Source organism: Moschus berezovskii, chromosome 8 (genome assembly GCF_049115385.1).
Source record: "Moschus berezovskii isolate FMDL1 chromosome 8, NW_MosBer_1.0, whole genome shotgun sequence".
Taxonomy (NCBI): Eukaryota; Metazoa; Chordata; class Mammalia; order Artiodactyla; family Moschidae; genus Moschus; species Moschus berezovskii.
In genome coordinates this window covers 102,930,065-102,953,893 of record NC_142467.1, presented here as the reverse complement: position 1 = coordinate 102,953,893, position 23,829 = coordinate 102,930,065, and the positions used below count along the sequence as shown (strand labels likewise).

The window sequence follows — 23,829 nt, the reverse complement described above, 5'->3', positions numbered from 1 at the left end:
CCACCTCAAAACGAGGGACACACAGATTGAAAGTGAAGGGCTGGAAAAAGGTATTCCAAGCAAATAGAGACGAAAAGAAAGCAGGAGTAGCAATACTCAGATAAAATAGACTTTAAGACAAAGGCTGTGAAAAGAGACAAAGAAGGACACTACATAATGATCAAAGGATCAATCCAAGAAAAAGATCAGTTCAGTTCAGTTCAGTATATATGCACCCAACATAGGAGCACCGTAATACGTAAGACAAATGCTAACAAGTATGAAAGGGGAAATTAACAACAACACAATAATAGTGGGAGACTTTAATACCCCACTCACACCTATGGATAGATCAACTAAACAGAAAATCAACAAGGAAACACAAACGTTAAATGATACAATAGACCAGTTAGACCTAATAGATATCTATAGGACATTTCATCCCAAAACAGTGAATTTCACCTTCCTCTCAAGTGCACACGGAACCTTCTCCAGGATAGATCACATCCTGGCCATAAATCTAGCCTTGGTAAATTCAAAACAATTGAAATCATTCCAAGCATCTTTTCTGACCACAATCCAGTACGACTAGATCTCAATTACAGGAGAAAAACTATTTAAAATGCCAACATATGGAGGCTGAACAACACACTGCTGAAATAACGAACAAATCATTGAAGAAATCAAAAAAGAAATCAAAATATGCATAGAAACAAATGAAAATGAAAACACAACAACCCAAAACTTGTGGGACACTGTAAAATCAGTGCTAAGGGGAAGGTTCATAGCAATAAATGTATACCTCAAGAAACAAGAAAAAAGCCAACTAAATAAGCTAACTCTACACCTAAAGCAACTAGGAAAGGAAGAAATGAAGAACCCCAGGGTTAGTAGAAGGAAATAAATCTTTAAAATTAGGGCAGAAATAAATGCAAAAGAAACAAAAAAGACCATAGCAAAAATCAACAAAGCCAAAAGCTGGTTCTTTGAGAGGGTAAATAAAATTGACAAACCACTAGCCAGACTCATCAAGAAACAAAGGGAGAAAAACCAAAGCAATAAAATAAGAAATGAAAATGGAGAGATCACAACAGACAACACAGAAATACAAAAGAACATAGGACTACTATCAGTAATTATATGCCAATAAAATGGACAAATTCTTAGAAAAGTACAACTTTTCAAAAGTGAACCAGGAAGAAATAGAAAAACTTAACAGACCCATCACAAGCACAGAAATTGAAACTGTAATCTGAAAAATTCCAGCAAACAAAAGCCCAGGTCCAGATGGCTTCACAGCTGAATTCTATAAAAAATTTAGAGAAGAATTTACACCTATCCTACTCAAACTCTTCCAGAAAATTGAAGAGGAAGGGAAACTTCCAAACTCTTTCTATGAGGCCACCATCACCCTAATACCAAAACCTGACAAAGATGCTACAAAAAAGAGAACTACAGGCCAATATCACTGATGAACATAGATGCAAAAATCCTTAACAAAATTCTATCAATCAGAAACCAACAACACAGTAAAAAGATCATGCATCATGACCAAGTGGGCTTTATCCCAGGGATGCAAGGATTCTTCAATATCTGCAAATCAACGTAATACACCACATTAACAAAATGAAAAGCATATGATTATCTCAATAGATGCAGAGAAAGCCTTTGACAAAATTCAACATCCATTTATGATAAAAACCGTCCAGAGGGTGGGAATAGAAGGAACGTTCCTCAGCATAATAAAAGCTATATATGACAAACCCACAGCAAACATTATCCTCAGGGATGAAAAATTGAAAGCGTTTCCCCTAAAGTCAGGAACAAGACAAGGGTGCCCAATCTCACCACTGCTATTCAACATAGTTTTGGAAGTTTTGGCCATAGCAATCAGAGCAGAAAAAGACAAAAAAGAATCCAAATTAGAAAAGAAGTAAAACTCTCACTGTTTGCAGATGACATGATCCTCTACACAGAAAACCCTAAAGACTCTACCAGAAAATTACTCGAGCTAATCAATCAATATAGTAAAGTTGCCAGATATAAAATCAACACACAGAAATCCCTTGCATTCCTATACACTAATAATGAGAAAATAGAAAGAGAAATTAAGAAAACAGTTCCATTCACAGATGCAATGTAAAGAATAAAATACTTAGGAATATATCTACCTAAAGAAACAAAAGACCTATATATAGAAAACTATAAAACACTGGTGAAAGAAATCAGAGAGGACACTAACAGATGAAGAAATATAGCATGTTCATGGATTGGAAGAATAAATATTGTGAAAATGAATATATTACCCAAAGTAATTTATAAGTTCAATGCAATCCCTATCAAGCTACCAACAGTGTTTTTCACAGAGCTAGAACAAATAACTTCACAATTTGTCTGGAAATACAAAAAACCTTGAATAGCCAAAGCCATCTTGAAAAAGAAGAATGGAACTGGGGGAATCAACCTGCTGGACTTCAGGCTCTACTACAAAGCCACAGTCATCAACGCAGTATGGTACTGGCATAAAGACAGAAATATAGATCAATGGAACGAAATAGAAAGCCCAGAGATAAATCCATGCACCTATGGACACCTTATCTTTAACAAAGGAAGCAAGAATATTCAATGGAGAAAAGACAATCTCTTTAACAAGTTGTGCTGGGAAAACTGGTTAATCACTTGTAAAAGAATGAAACTAGAACACTCCCTAACACCATACACAAAAATAAACTCAATATGGATTAAAGATTTAAATATTAGGCCAGAAACTATAAAACTCCTAGAGGAGAACATAGGCAAAATGCTCTCCGACATAAATCACAGCAGGATCCTCCATGACCCACCTCCCAGAATATTGGAAATAAAAGCAAAAATAAACAAATGGGACCTAATTGAAATCAAAAGCTTCTGTGCAGCAAAGAAAACTATAAGCAAGGTGAAAAGACAGCCTTCAAAATGGGAGAATATAATAGCAAATGAAGCAACTGACAAAGGATTATTCTCAAAAATACACAAGCAACTACTGCAGCTCAATTCCAGAAAAATAAACGAACCAATCAAAAAATGGGCCAAAGAACTAAACAGAAATTTCTCCAAAGAAGACATACAGATGGCTAACAAACACATGAAAAGATGCTCAACATCACTCGTCATCAGAGAAATGCAAATCAAAATCACAATGAGGTACCAATTCATGCCAGTCAGAATGGCTGCTATCCAAACGTCTACAAGTAATAAATGCCTGAGAGGGTGTGGAGAAAAGGGAACCCTCTTACACTGTTGGTGGGAATGCAAACTAGTACATCCACTATGGAGAATAGTGTGAAAATTCCTTAAAAAACTGGAAATAGAACTGCCATACGACCCAGCAATCCCACTGCTGGGCATACACACCAAGGAAACCAGAATTGAAAGAGACACATGTACTCCAATGTTCATCGCAGCACTGTTTATAACAGCCAGGACATGGAAGCAACCTAGATGTCCATCTGCAGATGAATGGATAAGAAAGCTGTGGTACACTTACACAATGGAGTATTACTCAGCAATTAAGAAGAATACATTTGAATCAGTTCTAATGAGGTGGATGAAACTGGAGCCTTTCATACAGAGTGAAGTCAGCCAGAAAGAAGAACACCAATACAGTATATTAATGCATACGTACTGAATTTAGAAAGATGGTAACGATAACCCTGTATGCGAGACAGCAAAAGAGACACAGATGTATAGAACAGTCTTTTGGACTCTGAGAGAGGGCGAGGGGGGGATGATTTGGGTGAATGGCATTGAAACATGTTCATTATCATATGTGAAATGAATCGCCAGTCCAAGTTCAATGCATGATACAGGATGCTCGGGGCTGGTGTACTTGGATCAACCAGAGGGATGGGATGGGGAGGGAGGTGAGAGGGGGGTTCAAGATGGGGAACATATGTGCACCAGGGCAGATTCATGCCAATGTATGGCAAAACCAATGCAATAATGTAAAGTACTTAGCCTCCAATCAAAATAAATACATTTTTTTAAAAATCCTCTAAAAAAACCTGCATGGCAAATAGAAGGGGAAAAGGTGGAAGCAGTGATAGATTTCCTATTCTTGGGCTCCAAAATCACTGTGGATGCTGACTGCAGCCATGGAATCAGAAGATGATTGCTTCTTGGCATGAAACCAATGGCAAACCTAGACAGTGTGTTGAAAAGCAGAAACATTATTATTCTGCCAACAAAAGTCCTTATAGTCAAGGCTATGGTCTTCCCAGTGGTCACATACGGTTGTGAGAGCTGGGTTGTAGAGAAGGCAGAGTGTGGAATAATTGATACCTTTGAACTATGCTGCTTGAGAAGACTCCGATAGTCCCTTGGACAGCAAGGAGATCAAACCAGTCAGTCTTAAGGAAGATCAACCCTGAATATTCACTGAAAGGACTGATGCTGAAGCTGAAGTTCCAGTATTTTGGTCACCTGATGCTAACAGATGACTCATTGGAAAAGTCCCTGCTGCTGGGACAGATCAAGACAGAAGGAGAAGAAGACATCAGAGGATGAGATTGCTGGATGGCATCACCAATGCAAGAACATGAACTTTGGCCAACTCTGGGAGATGGTGAGGGACAGGCAATTCAACCATGTGGCAATCCGTGGGGTCACAAAGAGGTGGGCACACCTGGGTAACTGATAAATAACAGACTAAATGCTCAAATGAAAAGATATAACTCCTAATAAATTCTTCATAATTCTATGATACTCCATCAAAGAAATGGAATCTCCAAACATTTTTGATGCAAAGAGAGGAAAATGGTGGGTAAGAAAAAATAAAAATTGGCTATATATAAGATGGAGAATAAAGCTTAAAAAGAGAGTTCCTAAAAGGAGATCAATCCTTGTTCATTGGAAGGACTGATGCTAAAGGTGAAACCAATATTTGGCCACCTCTTGAGACGAGTTGACTCACTGGAAAAGACTCTGATGCTGGGAGGGGTTGGGGGCAGGAGGAGAAGGGAACGACAGAGAATGAGATGGATGGATGGCATCACTGACTAGGGAGTTGGTGATGGACAGGGAGGCCTGGCGTGCTGTGATTCGTGGGGTCGCAAAGAGTCAGACAAGACTAAGAGACTGAACTGAACTGAACTGAACTGAAAATTCTATAAAGATACTGAATTCAAAGAAGAAAGGAAAAATGGAAATCCCAGGAAATCTGTTTAAGGAGCAAATTTTATTTCACAATGATCAAAGAACAATTTCTGGCTTTGATACTTTGAGTTATGCAATCCAGAGCACTAGTATAATTGGCCTTTTATACTTGGCATCAAATACAATCTCTTTAGACTCTCTTTTATATCTCGGTTTCTCAGACTGTAGATGAAAGGGTTCAGCATGGGTGTGACCACAGTGTACATCACCGAGGCCATTGTACTTGAATGTGAGCTGTGGGTAGCAGCAGAGCTAAGGAACACTCCTAGGACTGTAAAATAAAATAGGAAGACAACTGAGAGGTGGGACACACAGGTGGAAAATGCTTTATACTTCCCCTGGGCTGATGAGATTTTACATATGCAGGAAACTATTTTACAGTAAGAGTAAAGGATACCAGCAAAAGGACCACCACCCATCAGGACAGCTGCAAAATACATCACTATGTTATTAAGAAAGTTGTCAGAACTGGCAAGTTGTACCACCTGACTGAGTTCACAAAAAAAGTGGGGGATTTGCACAAGTGGACAGAAGGACAATCGCAACACCATTAAGCTGTGTAACAAGGAATACAAGGCAATCAGCACCCAGGATATCAGAACCATCAGTCCACAGAGCCGGAGGCTCATGATGACCGTGTAGTGCAGGGGGTGGCAGATGGCCACATACCGATCATAAGCCATCACACTCAGGAGAATGTCATCTAATCCTCCAAACAGTATGTAAAAATATATCTGGGTGATGCAGCCTTCATAGGTGATACCTTTGCTCTTGTTCTGGATGTTCCAAAGCATCTTTGGGATGGTGGTGGAGGTGAAACAGATGTCTACAAAGGAGAGGTTGGAGAGGAGGAAATACATGGGAGTGTGGAGGTGGTAGTCTGAGCTTATGGCCAGGATGATGAGCAGGTTTCCAAGCACAGTGATTAGGTACATGCAAAGGAAGAGCCCAAATATGAGAGGCTGCAGTGCCTGTTCTTCTGAAAGCCCCAGAAGAAGAAATTCTGAAATTCGTGTATTATTCCCTGATTCCATGGGGTGGAAGTTCCTAACAGGAAAAAGGAAAATACCATGACTAGTTTGAACAAAAACTGGCATAATTCACATAGCTGAAATACTGTAATTTCTATTTAGCCCTCAAGTAATTGATCTTAATTCCATATATATGTATATATATATTTTATTGGAGGCTAATTACTTTAAAATATATATTGGTTGGTTTTGCCATACATTGACATGAATCTGCCCTGGGTGTACATGTGTTCCCCTTCTTGAACCCTCCTCCCCCTTCCCTCCTCCCCTTATCCTCCCTCTGGGTCATCCCCGTGCACCAGCCCCGAGCATCCTGTCATGCATTGAACCTGGACTGGTGATCCGTTTCACATATGATAATGTACATGTTTCAATGCCATTCTCCCAAATCATCCCACCCTCGCCCTCTCCCACAGAGTCCCAAAGACTGTTCTATACACCTATGTCTCTTTTGCTGTCTCGTATATAGGGTTATCATTACCATCTTTCTAAATTCCATATGTATGTGTTAGTATACTGTATTGGTGTTTTTCTTTCTGGCTTACTTCACTCTGTATAATAGACTCCAGTTTCATCCACCTCATTAGAACGGATTCAAATGTATTCTTTTTAAGGGCTGAGTAATAGTCCATTGTGTATATATACCACCACTTTCTTATCCATTCGTCGGCAGATGGACATCTAGGTTGCTTCCACGTCCTGGCTACTATAAACAGTGCTGCGATGAACATTGGGGTACATGTGTCTCTTTCAGTTCTGGTTTCCTCGGTGTGTAAGCCCAGGAGTGTGATTACTGGGTCATATGGCAGTTCTATTTCCAGTTTTTTAAGGATTCTCCACACTGTTCTCCATAGTGGCTGTACTAGTTTGAATTCCCACCAACAGTGTGAGAGGGTTCCCTTTTCTCCACACCCTCTCCAGCATTTATTGCATGTAGACTTTTGGATAGCAGCCATTCTGACTGGTGTGAAATGATATCTCATTGTGGTTTTGATTTGCATTTCTCTGATTATGAAGGATGTTGAGCATTTTTTCATGTGTTTGTTAGCCATCTGTATGTCTTCTTTATAGAAAAGTTCTCTTCCAAAGTATACTCCATTTTATCTCCGACAAAGAATTTTTGTCCCATTCTCATCACATTGACAAAGAGATCATATATTCTAGAGTTCTAATGAGGTATTTCTTCATTTATCTGAGAAATTCATATTTAGTACTGACCCTGTAGAAAGTGCTGAAAAATAAACCTCTCACAATGCATGTATGGTGAATAAGGATATTCAAATAAAATATGACAGAATATGTCAGAATGTCACACGTGCTATGAAGAAAACAAACCCAGGTATAAAGGAGAGAGTGGTAGGAGGTGTTATTTTGTCCTGAGTGTTCAGGGAAGAGCTTCAAACTAGGTGATGTTTGAAGATTCCTGAAGAAAGAGAGAAGAAGCCTTTGTGACATCAGAAGATGTGTGTGTCTGGCAGATGCAGCTGCCACAGCTAAGGACTAGACAGAGATGCTTGTTCCACATGTTCAAGTGCAAACAAGGAAGCCAGTGGGGCGAAGGAATAAGTAGAAGGGGAAGTGATTAGAGGTGGTGTCAAGGATGCTGAGGAACAACGTGGCCTCCCTGCTACATCTGAACCTTCAGCACATAGAGAATCCCTCCTTTAATGTGGTTCCTCGCACTTTATGAATTTAGTTTAAAACCATCCTGTGAATTATGTCAGTTTCCTGACTTAGTTCCATCATTGACCAACTTATGACCTCTGTACATATGAGTACAGATGCCTCTGCTTTAAGAACCAGTCTCTCTTCACAAGGCACAGGGAAACACACACACGCACACGATGTTTCTGGCTTGTGTTACTATCATAAACTGGTCACCCAGATCCACCTTCGTTAGGCCGTGAATGGTTACACATCAAGCTGGTCAGATCAAATTATTACTCTCCAAAATAATGTATAACTTTTACCCAGAAGTTCCAGGATTTTCTTTGGATTTATGTGTTTTTAATCGAAAGGTAATAGCTTTACAGAATTTTCTTGTTTTCTGTCAAACTTCAACATGAATCAGCCATCAGTTTAGTTCAGTTCAGTCGCTCAGTCGTGTCCGACTCTCTGCGACCCCATGAATCACAGCACGCCAGGCCTCCCTGTCCATCACCAACTCCCGGAGTTCACTCAAACTCATGTCCACAGAGTCGGTGATGCCATCCAGCCATCTCATTCTCGGTCGTCCCCTTCTCCTCCCGCCCCCAACCTTTCCCAGCATCAGAGTCTTTTCCAGTGAGTCAACTCGTCACATGAGATGGCCAAAGTATTGCAGTTTCAGCTTTAGCATCATTCCTTCCAATGAACACCCAGGATTGATCTCCCTTAGAATGGACTGGTTGGATCTCCTTGCAGTACAAGGGACTCTCAAGAGTCAAATTCCCTCCCTTCTTAACTTCCTTCCTATTTCCCTCCCCATCCCACCACCAGATTCCAGTTTATAAACCTTTTATAGAACAACAAACTTGGGATTCAGCTTTGGAAAGACCAATTTCTTCTTGGTATTTAAAGGAGAATGCAAAGCATGAGATAGAGAGACAAAAAGATAAATGAAATGGACATAGGCAAATTAAGGGAAAATCTCCAATAAGTTCAAATGACCCCTGAGACAATGCAACAAAGAAAAATTTCCTTGCTTCTTCAATATTCCAACTCCAGTGGCATCTCATTGATGCCCAGGAAAAAATAATAAGGAAAAATATATTTTTCCAAGGACATAAACAGGGATTATATTCATGATGTGATATATCTTCAGTTTAAATATCCCAAGAGAATAAGCAAATGGAATATAAACTACCAATTAAAAATCAGAAATAAATGAAAAACAACAAAAGTTGGAGATATTTTACATGAAGAAGCAGAATACTTCTTTCTCTTGAGGAGTTTTCCTATTTGTTTACTTCAGTTCATAAATAAGATTAGTAGAATTATTGTCTACTTTTACTGGAAGCCTTTTATGCCTCCCATTCCTTCTAATGGGGCTTCCTTAGTGGCTCATTTGTAAAGAATCCGCCTGCAATCCAGGAGGCCAAAGTTCAATCCTTTGGTCAGGAAGATTCCCTGGAGAATGAAATTGACACCCACTCCAGTATTTTGCCTGGGAAATTCCATGGACAGAGGAGGTGAGTGGGCTACAGTCCATGGGGTTCCAAAAGGGTTTAGCGACTAAACCACCACCACCATTCCTTCAAACTGAACTTTCTCTATTACCATTTGTCAACATTGACGAGTGAAGGGTTCACATTATTTTTAGACCTAAATAGATATACTAATCTTAAGAAAGCTGGGAAAGCCACAGTGACTTCTGGCCTCTGGATATGCTAGATTGATCTTCAGGTGACCTCAGGTACATGCTTCTGGCTTCCGTCCTCTCTGACCCTCTCCTGAAATGTGTGCGGAGCTCTCACCTGCCTGCAGATTGAGAGAGAAGGCTTTCACTGTAGAAGTCCAAGTTCCAAATGATTAATGATGCAGACCGAATTTTTGTACATAAACAAGACAATAGGAAGGGATAAAATCAAGCACTGGCTTCCAGATAGATTCAGGAATCTAAATAAAGAACTAGGTCCTCACCAACCAAAGCGGTACAGGCTGAGGGTCTGCAGCAGAGGAGGTATTTACAGCTTCTTGTGTCAGCTCACAGGGCTTCTCCGGTGGCTCAGTGATAAAGAATCCACTTAAAATGCAGGAGTCGCAGGAGATGGGGGCTTGATCCCTGGGTCAGAAAAATCCTCTGGAGGACGGCATGGCAACCCACTCCAGTGTTCTTGCCTGGAGAATCTCATAGACAGAGTTTCCCAGAGGGCTACAGTGAATGAGTCACAAAGAGTTGGACAGGACTGAAGGGACTTAGCAAGCATGCACACATGTCAGCTAATTAGGTATATTTTCCTTTTGTTACTCCAGCCTCCAAGTACATGATTTCCCTTGGGGGCCCTGGGTTGAACACAATGCAATTATTTTTCTGTTGATTCTCTGTTACTAGATGATTGCATTACAAGTTGGGTGATTCCGTTTTTATCATTCCTTCCCCTTTAATTTTCCTGCTTTCAAAGCACTAAGGCTCCAAGAACCTCATCACATCTCTGAGATCTAATTCTTCTTTAAACTATAACACTGAAGATTTGAATTGAAGAGGTCCCTTGGGTCTTCAAAGCTTTAATTTGTGGTAGAGAAAAAAAAAACCTACTGAAATCTTTAAAACTACTATTTCCCTCTTCAGAACTGGGAACAACATTGTTCCTTCAGTATAAAGTTGTGGGTATTATACTCCCTGGATTCATGCTGGTTTTTCCAAGCCAATTACAAGTTTCTCAGTTATATCAGAAGTCAACAGCTGCCCTTTAGTCTCTCATTATAAAATGTTTGCAACTATAAGAAAAATATTTATATGTTGCTATGATAAGTGAAAAGCTCAGTCGTGTCGGACCCTTTGCCCCACATGGACTATACAGTCCATGGAATTTTCCAGGCAAGAATACTGGAGTGGGTAGCCATTTCCTTCTCCAGGGGATCTTTCCAGCCCAGGGATCAAACACAGGTCTCCTGCATTGCAGGCAGAAGATTTACCAGCTGAGCCACAAGGGATGCCCAGGAATACTGGAGTGGGTAGCCTATCCCTTATCCAACGGATATTCCCAACACAGAATTGAACCAGGGTCTCCTGTGTTGCAGGCTGATTCTTTACTAACTGAGTTATCAGAGAAGCCTGATATTATATTAACATGACCATAAACCAGGCTTTCCAGGTAGCTCAGTGGTAAAGAATATGCCTGCCAATGCAGGAGATGTTAGAGATACAGGTTTTATCCCTGGGTTGGGAAGATTCCCTGCAGGAGGAAATAGCAACCCATTCCAGAATTCTTCCCTGGAGTATCCAATGGATGGAAGAGCTTGGCAGGCTACAGTTCATGGGGACGCAAGCAGTTGGAAACAACTGAGTGACTAACACATGGCCATTAAACTGTGTTAGCATGTTATAGTCATTGTCAAATTTAAGTTTTTAAATAATGCATTTTTTTGAGGTAGCACTTTTATTAATTCCATTCTCTGTGGTCAGATTGGAACTCATAAGGATTTATTGTTCTACTTAAAAGTACAAACCAAGTAATGGCTGGAATCTGGATTGAGGTCTCTTAGTTCTAGAACTCTGGCCCAGTGATTCTCAACCAGACATCATTTTGACACTGGAGATACTTGGCAATATCTGAAGGGATGCTACTAATCTCTTATAAACCACAGAACAGCACCCAATATAAACAATTCTCCTGCCCAAGGCAGCCTAAGAATGTGAGAAATCCTATTCTAGACCAGAATATCTATAAATTCACTGTTCATACAAATCACCAAGGTCTGAGGTACAAATGCAGATTCGGATTCCTCAGGTCTCCAGTGGTCCAGGGGCTGTGTTTCTGATCGTTTGAGCCAGAATATCAGATTCCAATTCAAATTCTTTACATCCTGAAAGAAGGGAACTTTTTCTAACACTCACACTGGTAGTCCTTTGATACTTGCCACTCCAAATAATCATTTCAGAGCCCTGTGTATGTCTTCGTACCTTAGACTACAGATGAAGGGGCTCAGCATGGGTGTGATCACAGTGTACATCACCGAGGTGATTGCACTTGACTCTGAGCAGAAGGGAATGAGTAGCCACAGGGCTGAGGTGCACTCAAAGCCCATCCAGTGAAACAAGGATACAGGTGAGAGGTGAGATGCACAGGTGGAAAGCACTTTGTACTTCCCCCAATCGGATGGTATTCCAGATAGAGAGAAAGCTATCTTAGGGTAAAGGATCCCAGGTAAGACATTTGTTGTTCAGTCACTCAGTTGTATCTGACTCTTTGTGAACCAATAGAGTGCAGCACGTCAGGCTTCCCTGTCCCTCACCATATCCTGGAGCTTGCTCAAACTCATGTCCGTCGAGTCAGTGATGCCATCCAACCATCTCATCCTCTGTTGCCCCCTTCTCCTCCTGCCTTCAATCTTTTCCAGCATCAGGGTCTATTATAACAAGTCAGCTCTTTGCATCAGGTGGCCAAAATATTGGAGCTTGAGCTTCAGCATCAGTACTTCCAGTGAATATTCAGGATTGGTTTCCTTTAGGATTGACTTGTTTGATTTCCTTGCAGTTCAAGGGACTCTCAAGAGTTCTCCAACACCACGGTTCAGAAGTATCAATACTTTGGTGAACAGACTTCTTTATGTTCCAACTCTAACATCTATACGCGACTACTAGAAAAATCATAGCTTTGACTAGATGAACTTTTTCAGCAAAGTCCCTGTTTTTTAATACACTGTCAAGGATTGTCAAAACTTTTCTTCCAAAGAGCAAGTGTCTTTTAATTTCATGACTGCAGTCACCATCTGTAGTGATTTTGGAGCCTAAGAAAAGAAAGTCTCTCACTGTTTCCGTTGTTTCCCCATCTCTTTCCCTTGACGTGATGGGACCAGATGCCATGAGTTGTTTGAATGTTGAGTTTTAAGAATGCTTTTTCACTCTCCTCTTTCACTTTCATCAAGAGGCTCTTTAGTTCCTCTTCACTTTCTGCCAAAAGGGTGGTGTCATCTACATATCTGAGGTTATTGCTATTTCTCTTGGCAGTCTTGATTCCTGCTTGTGCTTCATCCAACCCAGCATTTCTCATGATGTACTCTGCATATAAGTTAAATAGGCAGGCAGAGTGACAATATACAGCTTTGATGTACTCCTTTCCCAATTTGGATCCAGTCCATTACCAACCTGGAATGTAACAGTTTCAAATGACATCATCATGTCATTAAGAAAGGTGTCACAACTGACTAGTTGGACATCTTATTTGCTTTTACAGGAAAAGTACAGAATTCCAAGAAGGTACAGAAGGACAGTTGCAAAACTGTTAATCTTTGTAACAAAGAACAAGCAATTCACAAAGTGTGTGTGTGTTGGGGGCGGGGGAGCAGTGTTCACAGTGACAGGATAGTGCAAAGTTTCACAGATGGCCATGAAGTGGTCATAGGCCTTTGTGGTCAGTACAATGCTGCCCAAATCTACAAAGAGTAGGTAAAATTATATTCATAGGTTATGGCTCGCCTTCTTTGGGATGGTGGTGAATGTGATACATATCTTAAAAAAACAGATTGGAAAAGAATTACATGGGTGTGTGGAGGTGGGAGTCAGAGATGGTGGCCAGGATAATAAGAAGGTTTCTAAGCACAGTGATCTGGTACATGGAGAGAAAATGTGCCAATATAAAGTGCTGCAGTTCTGGTTTCTCTGGTAATTGCAGAAGAAGAAAATTTGAAATTTGTGTATCATTTCCTGGTTGCATGTGGCCCTCATCAACTTGTTGATTTTTTTCTCTTAGATAATAGCCATTCTGACTGTGGAAGGTGTACCTTATTGTGATTTTGGTTTCTATTTCTTTGAAGATTAATGATGATAAGCCTCTTTTCATGTGTCTGTTGGCCATTTGTATGTCTTCCTTGGGAGAAAATGTCTATTGTGCTTCCTCTACCCATTTTTAATATGGTTGCTTATTTATTTTTTTTAATTGAGTTGACGTAGTCTGATATATAGTTTAAGTTTTCTGTTTCTGCCTATCAACTTGATCTTTTGGGTACTTTTGCCTTCTCATTTCAAGTAGAAGAGAACACTTCAACGTGCTTATCAGACAGTTCTGGGTGCTCAACTCCCTTAGCTGTTCTTTATCTGGGAGAGCCTTTATCTCTTCTTCATATCCGAAGAATACCATTGCTAGGCTAGCAGTTTTTATATCACAATAGTTTGAGAATGATATTCCATTCTCTCTTGGACTGCGGAGTCTGTGCTAAGAAATTTGTTGATAACTCAATGTGGGTATCTTTGTAGGGTGCTCACTTTTTTTCTGGATACCTTTAATAGTCTTTCTTTTTAGTAACTTTTATAGAAATGTAATTGCTTTACAAAGGCATATTAGTTCCAGGTGTACAGCAAAATTATATATATATTCTTTTTTAGATTCTTTTTACCGTATAGATTATTACAAGATATTGAGTTTCCCTGTATTTAATCCCCTAGGTCCTTGTTGATTACCTAATATATATATATATATATATTAGTATATAAAAACTGTATTCTTTCACTGATTTTTAAAAATTATTTATTTACTTTTTTTTTTATTTCTGGCTGCACCGAGTCTTCCTTGCTTTGTGGGGCTTTCTCTGGCTGCAGAGGTGGGGGGCGCTACGCTTCACCGCGGTGACCTTTCTGGCTGCAGAGCACAGGCTCTACAGGACAGGCTCAGTAGTTGTGGTGCCCTGGCTCAGTGGTTCTGTGGCGTGTGGAAACTTTCCGACCAGGCATCAAACCCAGGGCCTGTTCCCGCTTTGGCAGGCAGATTCTTGTTTACTGCACCACCAGGGAAGTCTTTTCTTCCATTGACTTTTGACAGTTTTCATACGTGTGTTGGAGAAGGTCTTTTGCATTGAAACATTTATGTGTCTTATTATAATACCTCTGTGGATGTGTGCATTCGGTTCCTTTCCAGACTTGGAAAACTTTCATCTGTTATTTCTACACATAATCTCTCTGATCCTTTCTCCCTCTCTTCTGCTTTTGAGACACCCAGTATCCTTCTTACCTGTTCTGGTAGAGTCAGAAGTTTCTCAGAGAATAGCTTCATTAAAAGGAAAAAAAAAAAAAAAACCTTAGTTCTGTCCTCACATCTACCTGAATCATTTGAACTCACTATCTCTCTACTCTGTATGGTCTCCCTTCCAGTGCTTTGCAATTCATCTTTCATCACATTTACTGGGTTCTTCAGCACCAGAATTTCTGTTTACTTATGGTTAAGAGCTTTCATCATTTTGGAAACTGTTCCTTATGGTCATTATTTTTATTCCTCATCTAACTGAAGTGCCTTTGTGAGTTTTCTTGTAGCTTGTTGAGCTTCTTCATGACACTATTTTGAATTCTCCACTTGCTTGTTCACAATCTTTCATGACTTTAAATTCAGTTCAGTTCAGTTCAGTCGCTCAGTCGTGTCCGACTATCCGCGACCCCATGAATCACAGCATGCCAGGCCTTCCTGTCCATCACCAACTCCCGGAGTTCACTCAAACTCATGTCCACAGAGTCGGTGATGCCATCCAGTCATCTCATTCTCGGTCGTCCCCTTCTCCTCCCGTCCCCAACCTTTCCCAACATCAGAGTCTTTTTCAGTGAGTCAACTCATCGCATGAGGTGGCCAAAGTATTGCAGTTTCAGCTTTAGCATAAGTCCTTCCAATGAACACCCAGGATCGATCTCCCTTAGAATGGACTGGTTGGATCTCCTTGCGGTACAAGGGACTCTCAAGAGTCTTCTCCAGCACCACAGTTCAAAAGCATCAATTCTTCGGCAATCAGCTTTCTTCACAGTCCAACTCTCACATCCATACATGACCACGGGAAAAACCATAGCCTTGACTAGACGGACCTTTATCGGCAAAGTAATGTCTCTGCTTTTTAATATATTATCAAGGTTGGTCATAACTTTCCTTCCAAGGAGTAAGTGTCTTTTAATTTCATGGCTGCAATCAGCATCTGCAGTGATTTTGGAGCCCAAAAAAATAAAGTCTGACACTGTTTCCACTGTTTTTCCATCTATTTCCCATGACTTTAAATTAGTTCATGGAAAATTGTTTTTTCCTTTTTGTGATTCCATGTTAATGTGGCTTTTCATGGTGCTCAGTGGGTTGCTCCTCTGTCTGTGCATTTGAAGGAGCAAACAGTGTTTTTATGTAGGTAAAGCCTTTCATACTTTGATTCTAACAGTTCAACAGATTGCTAACAGAGGCCCTTCTATGTTTTTCAAGTAAGTGACTTTGTGGCACAAGTTTCTGGTTTCTTTCACATGAGCTATATTTGAGGAACTACATTTTTTGCATTCCATGGCCTCTTCCAGAGGCGTTGTCATTGTCCTTGGCATCACTGTTTGTGCCTCCAGCATCACTGGTGACCTGGTGATGTCAGTGTCCCTGATGTGGTTGGCATCTTTGCTGGGGGGCTGTCCCAGATTGGTAGATGCTCTTGCCACATCCAGGGTGACCTTGCTTGAGTGCCCCACCACCACTGATGCCTGGTTCCCTGTGGCTGCAGGTGTCGCTGCATCCAGGAGGCCAGGGTTACGGGCACCACCTCCAGTGGTACTACCAGCTGCTCTGTGGTTACGGGCTCAGTTGCCTCAGCCATGGGGCTGGGATTAGCATCACTGCCTCTGCTGTTCCCCTGGTTCCACCTCCTCTATGTGAAAAATCTGCTCACCTTCAGATGTACAACTGTGTGTATCTCTGGTGTCCTGATGTGTTGGGTAGAAAAAAATCTTTATTTATGCATGATGTGATCTACAAGTTGTAGATTGAAGTGGAGACACAAAGGGAGTGTCTTCTGCCACCATAATACTGATGTCACCAATGATAGACATTTCTCCACAAGCTATAAGATTAAAATTGGGGCTTCCCAGGTGGCTCAGTGGTTAAGAATCCACCTGCCAATGCAGGAGATGCAGGTTCCATCCCAGGGTCAAGAAAATCCCCAGAAGGGGAAATGGCAACCCACTCCAGTATTCTTGCCTGGAGAATCCCATGGACAGAGGAGCCTGGTGAGCTACAGTCCTTGGAGTCACAAAGATCAGACACCACTGAGAGCACAGGCATAAGCATAAGATTAAAATACACAAATAAATGGAGTAGACTACATATGTTAGTGAAGAAAGAGTTGCTACATGGCTCCGTACAACCTCATGGATGAGCTTTAGCGTTCCAACATATAGAATAACTGAGAAACATAGACTCAAGAGAAACCCAGCAGAGATCCTTAATATTAAATCTCATTTGATAATATAGACATCATATTAGAACAGCTACTGTTAGGATGAGTGGTTATGCAGCAACAAGTAACTGAATAAAATAAGAAATGGTAAAGAACTGAGATCAACTCCAATAATCTCATTCTGTGCATTTATTTTGATCTTTAAAGATAGCATTCATTACTCTCTTTTTTAATTGTATTACAGGTAAGTATATTAAAAAGTTATTCCATTGCAGTTTCCTCCCAGGTAAGCAGGATATTGGAAAACACGTTTGCACAAATTGTGACTTGAACCACATGACTGAATAGGAGGTCAAGCTCTCTCGTGAGTCATCTTTGATCATGAGGTATATATGCATACTATACATATAGAAAGATTTGACCCTTGAATAATGCAGAGTTTGGAGCAACGGCACCTTGTGTAATTGAAAATCTGCCTGTAACATTGTAATCAACTCTCTTTATCCATAGCTCCACCCCCTCTGATTTGTTCAACCCTTTTATAAAATTACATAAATTGCATTGAATTTCACATGTACACTTTTTTACATGAGTAATATATCTCATGACAATATTTTTCCAGAAAGCAAGGCAAAATTACCCTGGATGACATTTGTCATTTAAGAAAATATTATTCCTCACGTCACTCCATAAAAAATAGAAATGTCCAAATATTTCATATCTAAAGTTTGGAAACTTTTGAAGTAAAAACACAACTTTAAAAAAATACCTATGTTGTGCAGAAGCTTTTAATTTTAATTAGGTCCCATTTGTTTATTTTTGCTTTTATTTCCAATATTCTGGGAGGTGGGTCATGGAGGATCCTGCTGTGACTTATGTCAGAGAGTGTTTTGCCTACGTTCTCCTCTAGGAGTTTTATAGTTCCTGGTCTTACATTTAGATCTTTAATCCATTTTGAGTTTATTTTTGTGTATGGTATTAGGAAGTGTTCTAGTTTTATTCTTTTACAAGTGGCTGACCAGTTTTCCCAGCACCACTTGTTAAAGAGACTGTCTTTTCTCCATTACCAGTCAGAATGGTTGCTATCCAAAAGATTGCATGCAATAAATGCTGGAGAGGATGAGGAGAAAAGGGAACCCTCTTACACTGTTGGTGGGAATGCAAACTAGTACAGCCACTATGGAAAACAGTGTGGACATTCCTTTAAAAACTGGAAATAGAACTGCCATATGATTCAGCAATCGCACTCCTGGGCATACACACTGAGGAAACCAGAAATGAAAGAGACACATGTACTCCAATGTTCATCGCAGCACTGTTTATGATGGCGAGGACATGGAAGCAACCTAGATGTCCATCTGCAGACGAATGGATAAGAAATCTTTGGTACATATACACAATGGAGTATTACTCAGCCATTAAAAAGAATACATTTGAATCAATTCTAATGAGGTGGATGAAACTGGAGCCTATTATACAGAGTGAAGTAAGCCCGAAAGAAAAACATCAATACAGTATACTAACGCATATATATGGAATTTAGAAAGAGGGTAACCTTAACCCTGTATACGAGACAGCAAAAGAGACACAGGTATATAGAACAGTCTTTGGTACTCTGTGGGAGAGCGTGAGGGTGGGATGATTTGAGAGAATGGCATTGAAGCATGTATATTATCATATGTGAAATGAATGACCAGTCCAAGTTCAACGCATGGTATAGGATGCTCAGGACTGGTGCATGGGGATGACCCAGAGGGGGGATATGGTGAGGAGGTGGAGAGAGGGGGTCCAGGAAGGGGGAACATGTACATCTGGGGTGGATTCATGTCAGTGTATGGCAAAAGCAACCACTATAATGTTGTAATTAACCTCCAAAAAAAAAATTTAAAAAAATTAAAAATACCTAAATGATAGAATGAAAAGAAAGTTTAATAAAGTGAGTAACTGAGGTTGTATAGAAAAGTTGAATTTTTATAACAATGGATATCCAAGGAAATAAGTAGAAGGAGCAAATTTTATTTCACACTGAGGAAAGTGTCACAATTACGGATTCTCAGGCTTTGAGCAATGCAATCACGGGCACTTCATCTGCCCCAGGACAGTTGGTCTTTTTATACCTATTATTCCATAGACTCTCTTCAGAGCCCTCTTTATGTCTATGTTCCTCAGACTGTAGATGAAGGGGTTCAACATGGGTGTGACCACAGTGTACATCACAGAGGCTGTTGTACTTGAGTGTGAGTTGTGTGTAGCAGCAGAGCTAAGGTACACTCCTAGGCTGGTACAGTAAAATAATAAGATGCCTGAGAGATGAGATGCACAGGTGGAAAATGCTTTAAACTTTCCCTGAGGTGATGAGATCCTTCGTACGACAGAGACTGTCTTAGAGTAAGAGTAAAGGATACCAGCAAATGGCCTGCCAGCTAGTAGCATTGATGCCAGATACATCACCGTGTCATTAAGAAAGGTGTTAAAACAGGCAAGTTGAACCACCTGATTGAGCTCACAAAAAAAGTGGGGAATTTCCACCTCTGTACAGAAGGTCAGTTGCAAAACCATTAAACTTTGTGACAAGGAATTCATAGCACTCATCATCCAGGACACCAATACCAGCACTCCACACAGCCTAGGGTTCATGATGACTGTGTAGTGCAGGGGGTGGCAGACAGCCACAAAGCGGTCGTAGGCCATCACTGTCAGGAGGAAGTCATCTAATCCTGCAAAGAATATGTAAAAATACACCTGGACGATGCAGCCATCATAGGTGATGACTTTGCTCTGGGTCTGGATATTCCACAGCATATTTGGGATGGTGGTGGAGGTGAAGCAGATGTCTACAAAGGACAGGTTGGAGAGGAAGAAGTACATGGGGGTGTGAAGGTGGGAGTCAGAGATGGTGACCAGGATGATGAGCAGGTTTCCAAACACAGCAATCAGGTACATGGAGAGGAAAAACCCAAAGATGAGGGGCTGAAATTCTGGATCCTCTGAGAATCTCAGAAGAAAAAATTCGGAAAATTGTGTATTGTTACCTGGTTCCATGTGGTGGAGGTGACTACCAGGAAAAATGAAAATATCATGATTAATTTTCACACAAATTGGCATAGCTCACATAGTGTAATTTCTATTTTTTCTCTCAATAAATTATTTTTAATATCTTGTGTTTAGAAAAGCTTTATTTCATCTCTGCTTGGGCATTTTTGACCCATTCTCAGCATATTCCCAAGGAAATCATGCATTCTACAACTGTAATGAGAAATACTTTCATACATTTGAAGAATACATGTTGAGTGTCAACCATGTTCAAAGCACATATTGTTTAGTTGCTAAGCTGGATCTCTCACTTCTGAGACCCCCCTGGACTCTATGTAGCTTGCCAGGCTCCTCTGTCCATGGGATTACCCAGGCAAGAATACTGGAATGGGTTGCCATTTCCTTCTCCAGGTGATCTTCTCAACCCAGGGATTGAACCCACCTCTCCTGCATTGCCAGGCAGATTCCCTACCACTGAGCCACCTGGCAAGTCCCTCCAAACAAATACAGGTGACAGATACATGATGCTGTCAAATATAATATGTCAAGTAATAACAGTTGCTATGAAGAAAACAAAACTAGGTATAAAAGAGAGTAGTAGGAGGTATTTTCATGTACTGTGTGTTCAGTTAAGGACAGCAAACAAGGTGATAATTGAACAGATAGCTCAAGAAAGGGAGAGAAGGATCTAATATGATATCAAGAGAAATATGTGCCTGGTGAGGGAATGGCCACTACAAAAGACCTAAGGAAAATGCTTGTTCTTTGCACTTTATGAATTTAGTTGCAAAAGCATCCTGTGAATTAAAGCGTATCCCATCGTTAGTACCTTCTGCCAACTGAGGTCTGGGCTCTGTGATAAGGCACCTTTTCTAAAAAAAAATATTTAATAAATGGTACAAAAGGCACCTGAATATATGAGTCCAAGCACTTCTGCTTTAAGAACTCTTCTCAAGGCACAAGCACCCACACATACACACACACGCACATGCGCGCTCACACCATGTCTTCCTGGGCTATGTTCCTACCACACATTTCTCATCCAGAACCTCCCTTCTCACACCATATACCATTTTAACTCAAGCTGATCATGTCAGATCATCTTTCTCCTACAGAATGTATGTTACCCAAAAATTCTAGTTCATAGACTGCCCATGGACCAATAAACTTGGGGTTCATTTTTATGATCCGTTCAGCTTTGTATTTAGAGACATAGAAAAAGTATGTGTGTGTGTGAAAGAGAGGCAGAGGGAGAGAGAAGAGGGAAATGAAATAGACATTAGAGGGTAAAAGATTTAGTAAGCTCTAATGGTCCAAACTGCAATACTTTGGTCACCTCATGCGAAGAGTTGACTAACTGGAAAAGACTCTGATGCTGGGAAAGGTTGGGAGTGGGAGGAGAAGGGGACGACAGAGAATGAGATGGTTGGATGGCATCACCGACTCTGTGGACATGAGTTTGAGTGAACTCTGGGAGTTGGTGATGGACAGGGAGGCCTGGCGTGCTGTGATTCATGGGGTCGCGGAGAGTCGGACACGACTGAGCGACTGAACTGAACTGAACTGAACTGAATGGTCCCTGAGACTATGTGATGAATTAAAGCTTTCTTTGTTTGGCAACATTCCAATTCCAGTTACCTCTACTTGATGCCCAGGAAACATAATTGTCAAAAAGAAAAATACATGTTTTCCTTAACAGAAACAGTTATACTTTTATAATGAAAGAAACCTGAAATATGTGACTACCCCAAAAGAAAAATGGGCAAAGTAATTAAACCAATAAAAATGAATATCCAAAGGAAAACAGAAAAAGCTAAACATGTTTTATGTAAAGCAATAGAAGACATTTCTCCCAAATCTTTTCCATTTATTTAACCAATTTTTTACTGTTCTATAGGGATGAGGCAAGCTCTTTCCCAGTTTTCTTATGGTGCATCGGGTGTTTGTTATTCTTGGAGTTTAAGCACTATCATATTTTTAAAATAAATCTGATGAGCATACCCCAATGCTATTCTTGTCGTTGTTCAGCATACAAAAGGCTTTTCAAACTATACTCTGTAAATTCTACAGACACCATGTCAATCCATCCTTTTGTCCTGAATAAGTTTTTTTCATAGGATTCATGCCTGAAGAAGTTATATTATATTGTAATAGATGTTCATTGTACTATTGCTTCACCATGACAATGCAAAATCCTAATCATCAGAGACTTCAACTGCTGTGGTCACTATTGTACTTTCAGAAAGATATGTGAATGTATGTGCACTTGTATAGAAATAGGGGCATTCCAGGTGGCGCTAGTGGTAAAGAACCTGCCTGCCAATGCAGAAGCCATAAGAGAGAAAGGTTCAATTCCTGGGTCAGGAAGATCCCCTGAAGGAGAGAATACAACCCACTCCAGTAATCTTGCCTGGAGAATCTCATGAACAGAGGAGCCTGGTAGGCTACAGTCCATATGGTCGCAGAGTCAGATACGAATGAAGCCACTTAGCATGCATGCAGGCAAGCAGAAATATATTTAAATATATGTGAAGTTACAAAATAAAGGGAATTGCAGGAAAACTAATTGAATAAACTAGCTCCAAACAATTGTATTTTTAAAAAAATTTCACACACTACTCAAACAATATTAAAATAGCAATGATTTTCTGATATCCAATTGGATGAATACTTAAACTGGGAAATGTGTAAACATGAATATAATATATATAACAGATTTTGTTGATTACATATAAGATTGGGCTTCAATTTGGGAAGATTAGATTACAGAATAAATCAGAGGGATTTTCTATCCAATATAAAAACCAGTCCTTGTTGGTGAACACCTAGAAAACTACACACTGAAATCCACAGGTGTGCAGAACTGCCCTACAGCAGGAAATCCAGCAGAAGATAGACACATTTGACTGATACAATGAAAAAGCATTTCCATGGCATAAAAGTCCCCAAAAGGTCAAATGAGAAACAACAAATCTTAAAAACTATTTCAAAAGCTGATAGTGGTAGAATAAGAGGTTTATATCATCTGGGCATATAATAATAAAATCCACACATCAAAATGACAATTCAAGGTATTATTTTTTATCAAACTCAGTTAAGAAAAGAACACTTTTTAACAACCATCCATCTTGGGAAATACTTCCAGAGTTGTCACACAGTTTATCATGGTACTTTGAAACAGGGAGCAAAGGTATACTATCTGTATTTGCAGACAGAAACTTTTTTTAATTTATTTATTTTAATTGGAGGCTAATTACTTTACATTATTGTATTGGTTTTGCCATACATTGACATGAATCAGCCATCATATACATATGTTTGCAAGGATATATTTCCATGAAGCCCTTGGTTCAGATCTTACTCATTAATATGGGAACAGTCAAATATGACCCATCTTAAAAAAAAAAAAAATCCTTACTTCACTGTGCATCTGTCCACATCTAATAACCTATTTTTCTACTCTTGTTACTTCGTATTGTCATTAGGCTTCTGTTCAAATTTTACTGGAAACACTTTATGCCTCCCATTCTCTCTTCTACTTGGACTTCCATTTTTATCATTTAATTGGCAACACTGAGCCTTACCTTACTGAGGTCACTGTTTGCTTTTCTGTTGCGTGCCTGCTCAGTCGCTCAGTTGTGTCCGACTCTTTGTGAGCCTGTGGACTGTAGCACACCAGGCTCCTCTGTCCATGGGATTCTCCAGGCAAGAATCCTGAAGTGAGTTGCCTGCCCTCCTCCAGGGAATCTTCATAACCCAGGGATCAAATCCGTGT

The 23,829-nt window shown here is 40.1% G+C and overlaps 2 protein-coding genes across 2 annotated transcripts; both read right to left on the bottom strand.

Moving 5' to 3' along the window:
- Nucleotides 1–5,258: 5,258 nt before the first annotated feature.
- LOC129558531 (olfactory receptor 7A5-like) lies at nucleotides 5,259–6,206 on the bottom strand. Its single transcript, XM_055429738.1, has one exon. It carries the CDS (start codon nucleotides 6,204–6,206, stop codon nucleotides 5,259–5,261), a length of 948 nt encoding a protein of 315 aa, XP_055285713.1.
- Nucleotides 6,207–19,094: 12,888 nt separating this feature from the next.
- Nucleotides 19,095–20,126, bottom strand: LOC129558121 (olfactory receptor 7A17-like). The gene has a single exon (XM_055428981.2). It carries the CDS (start codon nucleotides 20,124–20,126, stop codon nucleotides 19,095–19,097), a length of 1,032 nt encoding a protein of 343 aa, XP_055284956.2.
- Between the last annotated feature and the right edge of the window lie 3,703 nt (nucleotides 20,127–23,829).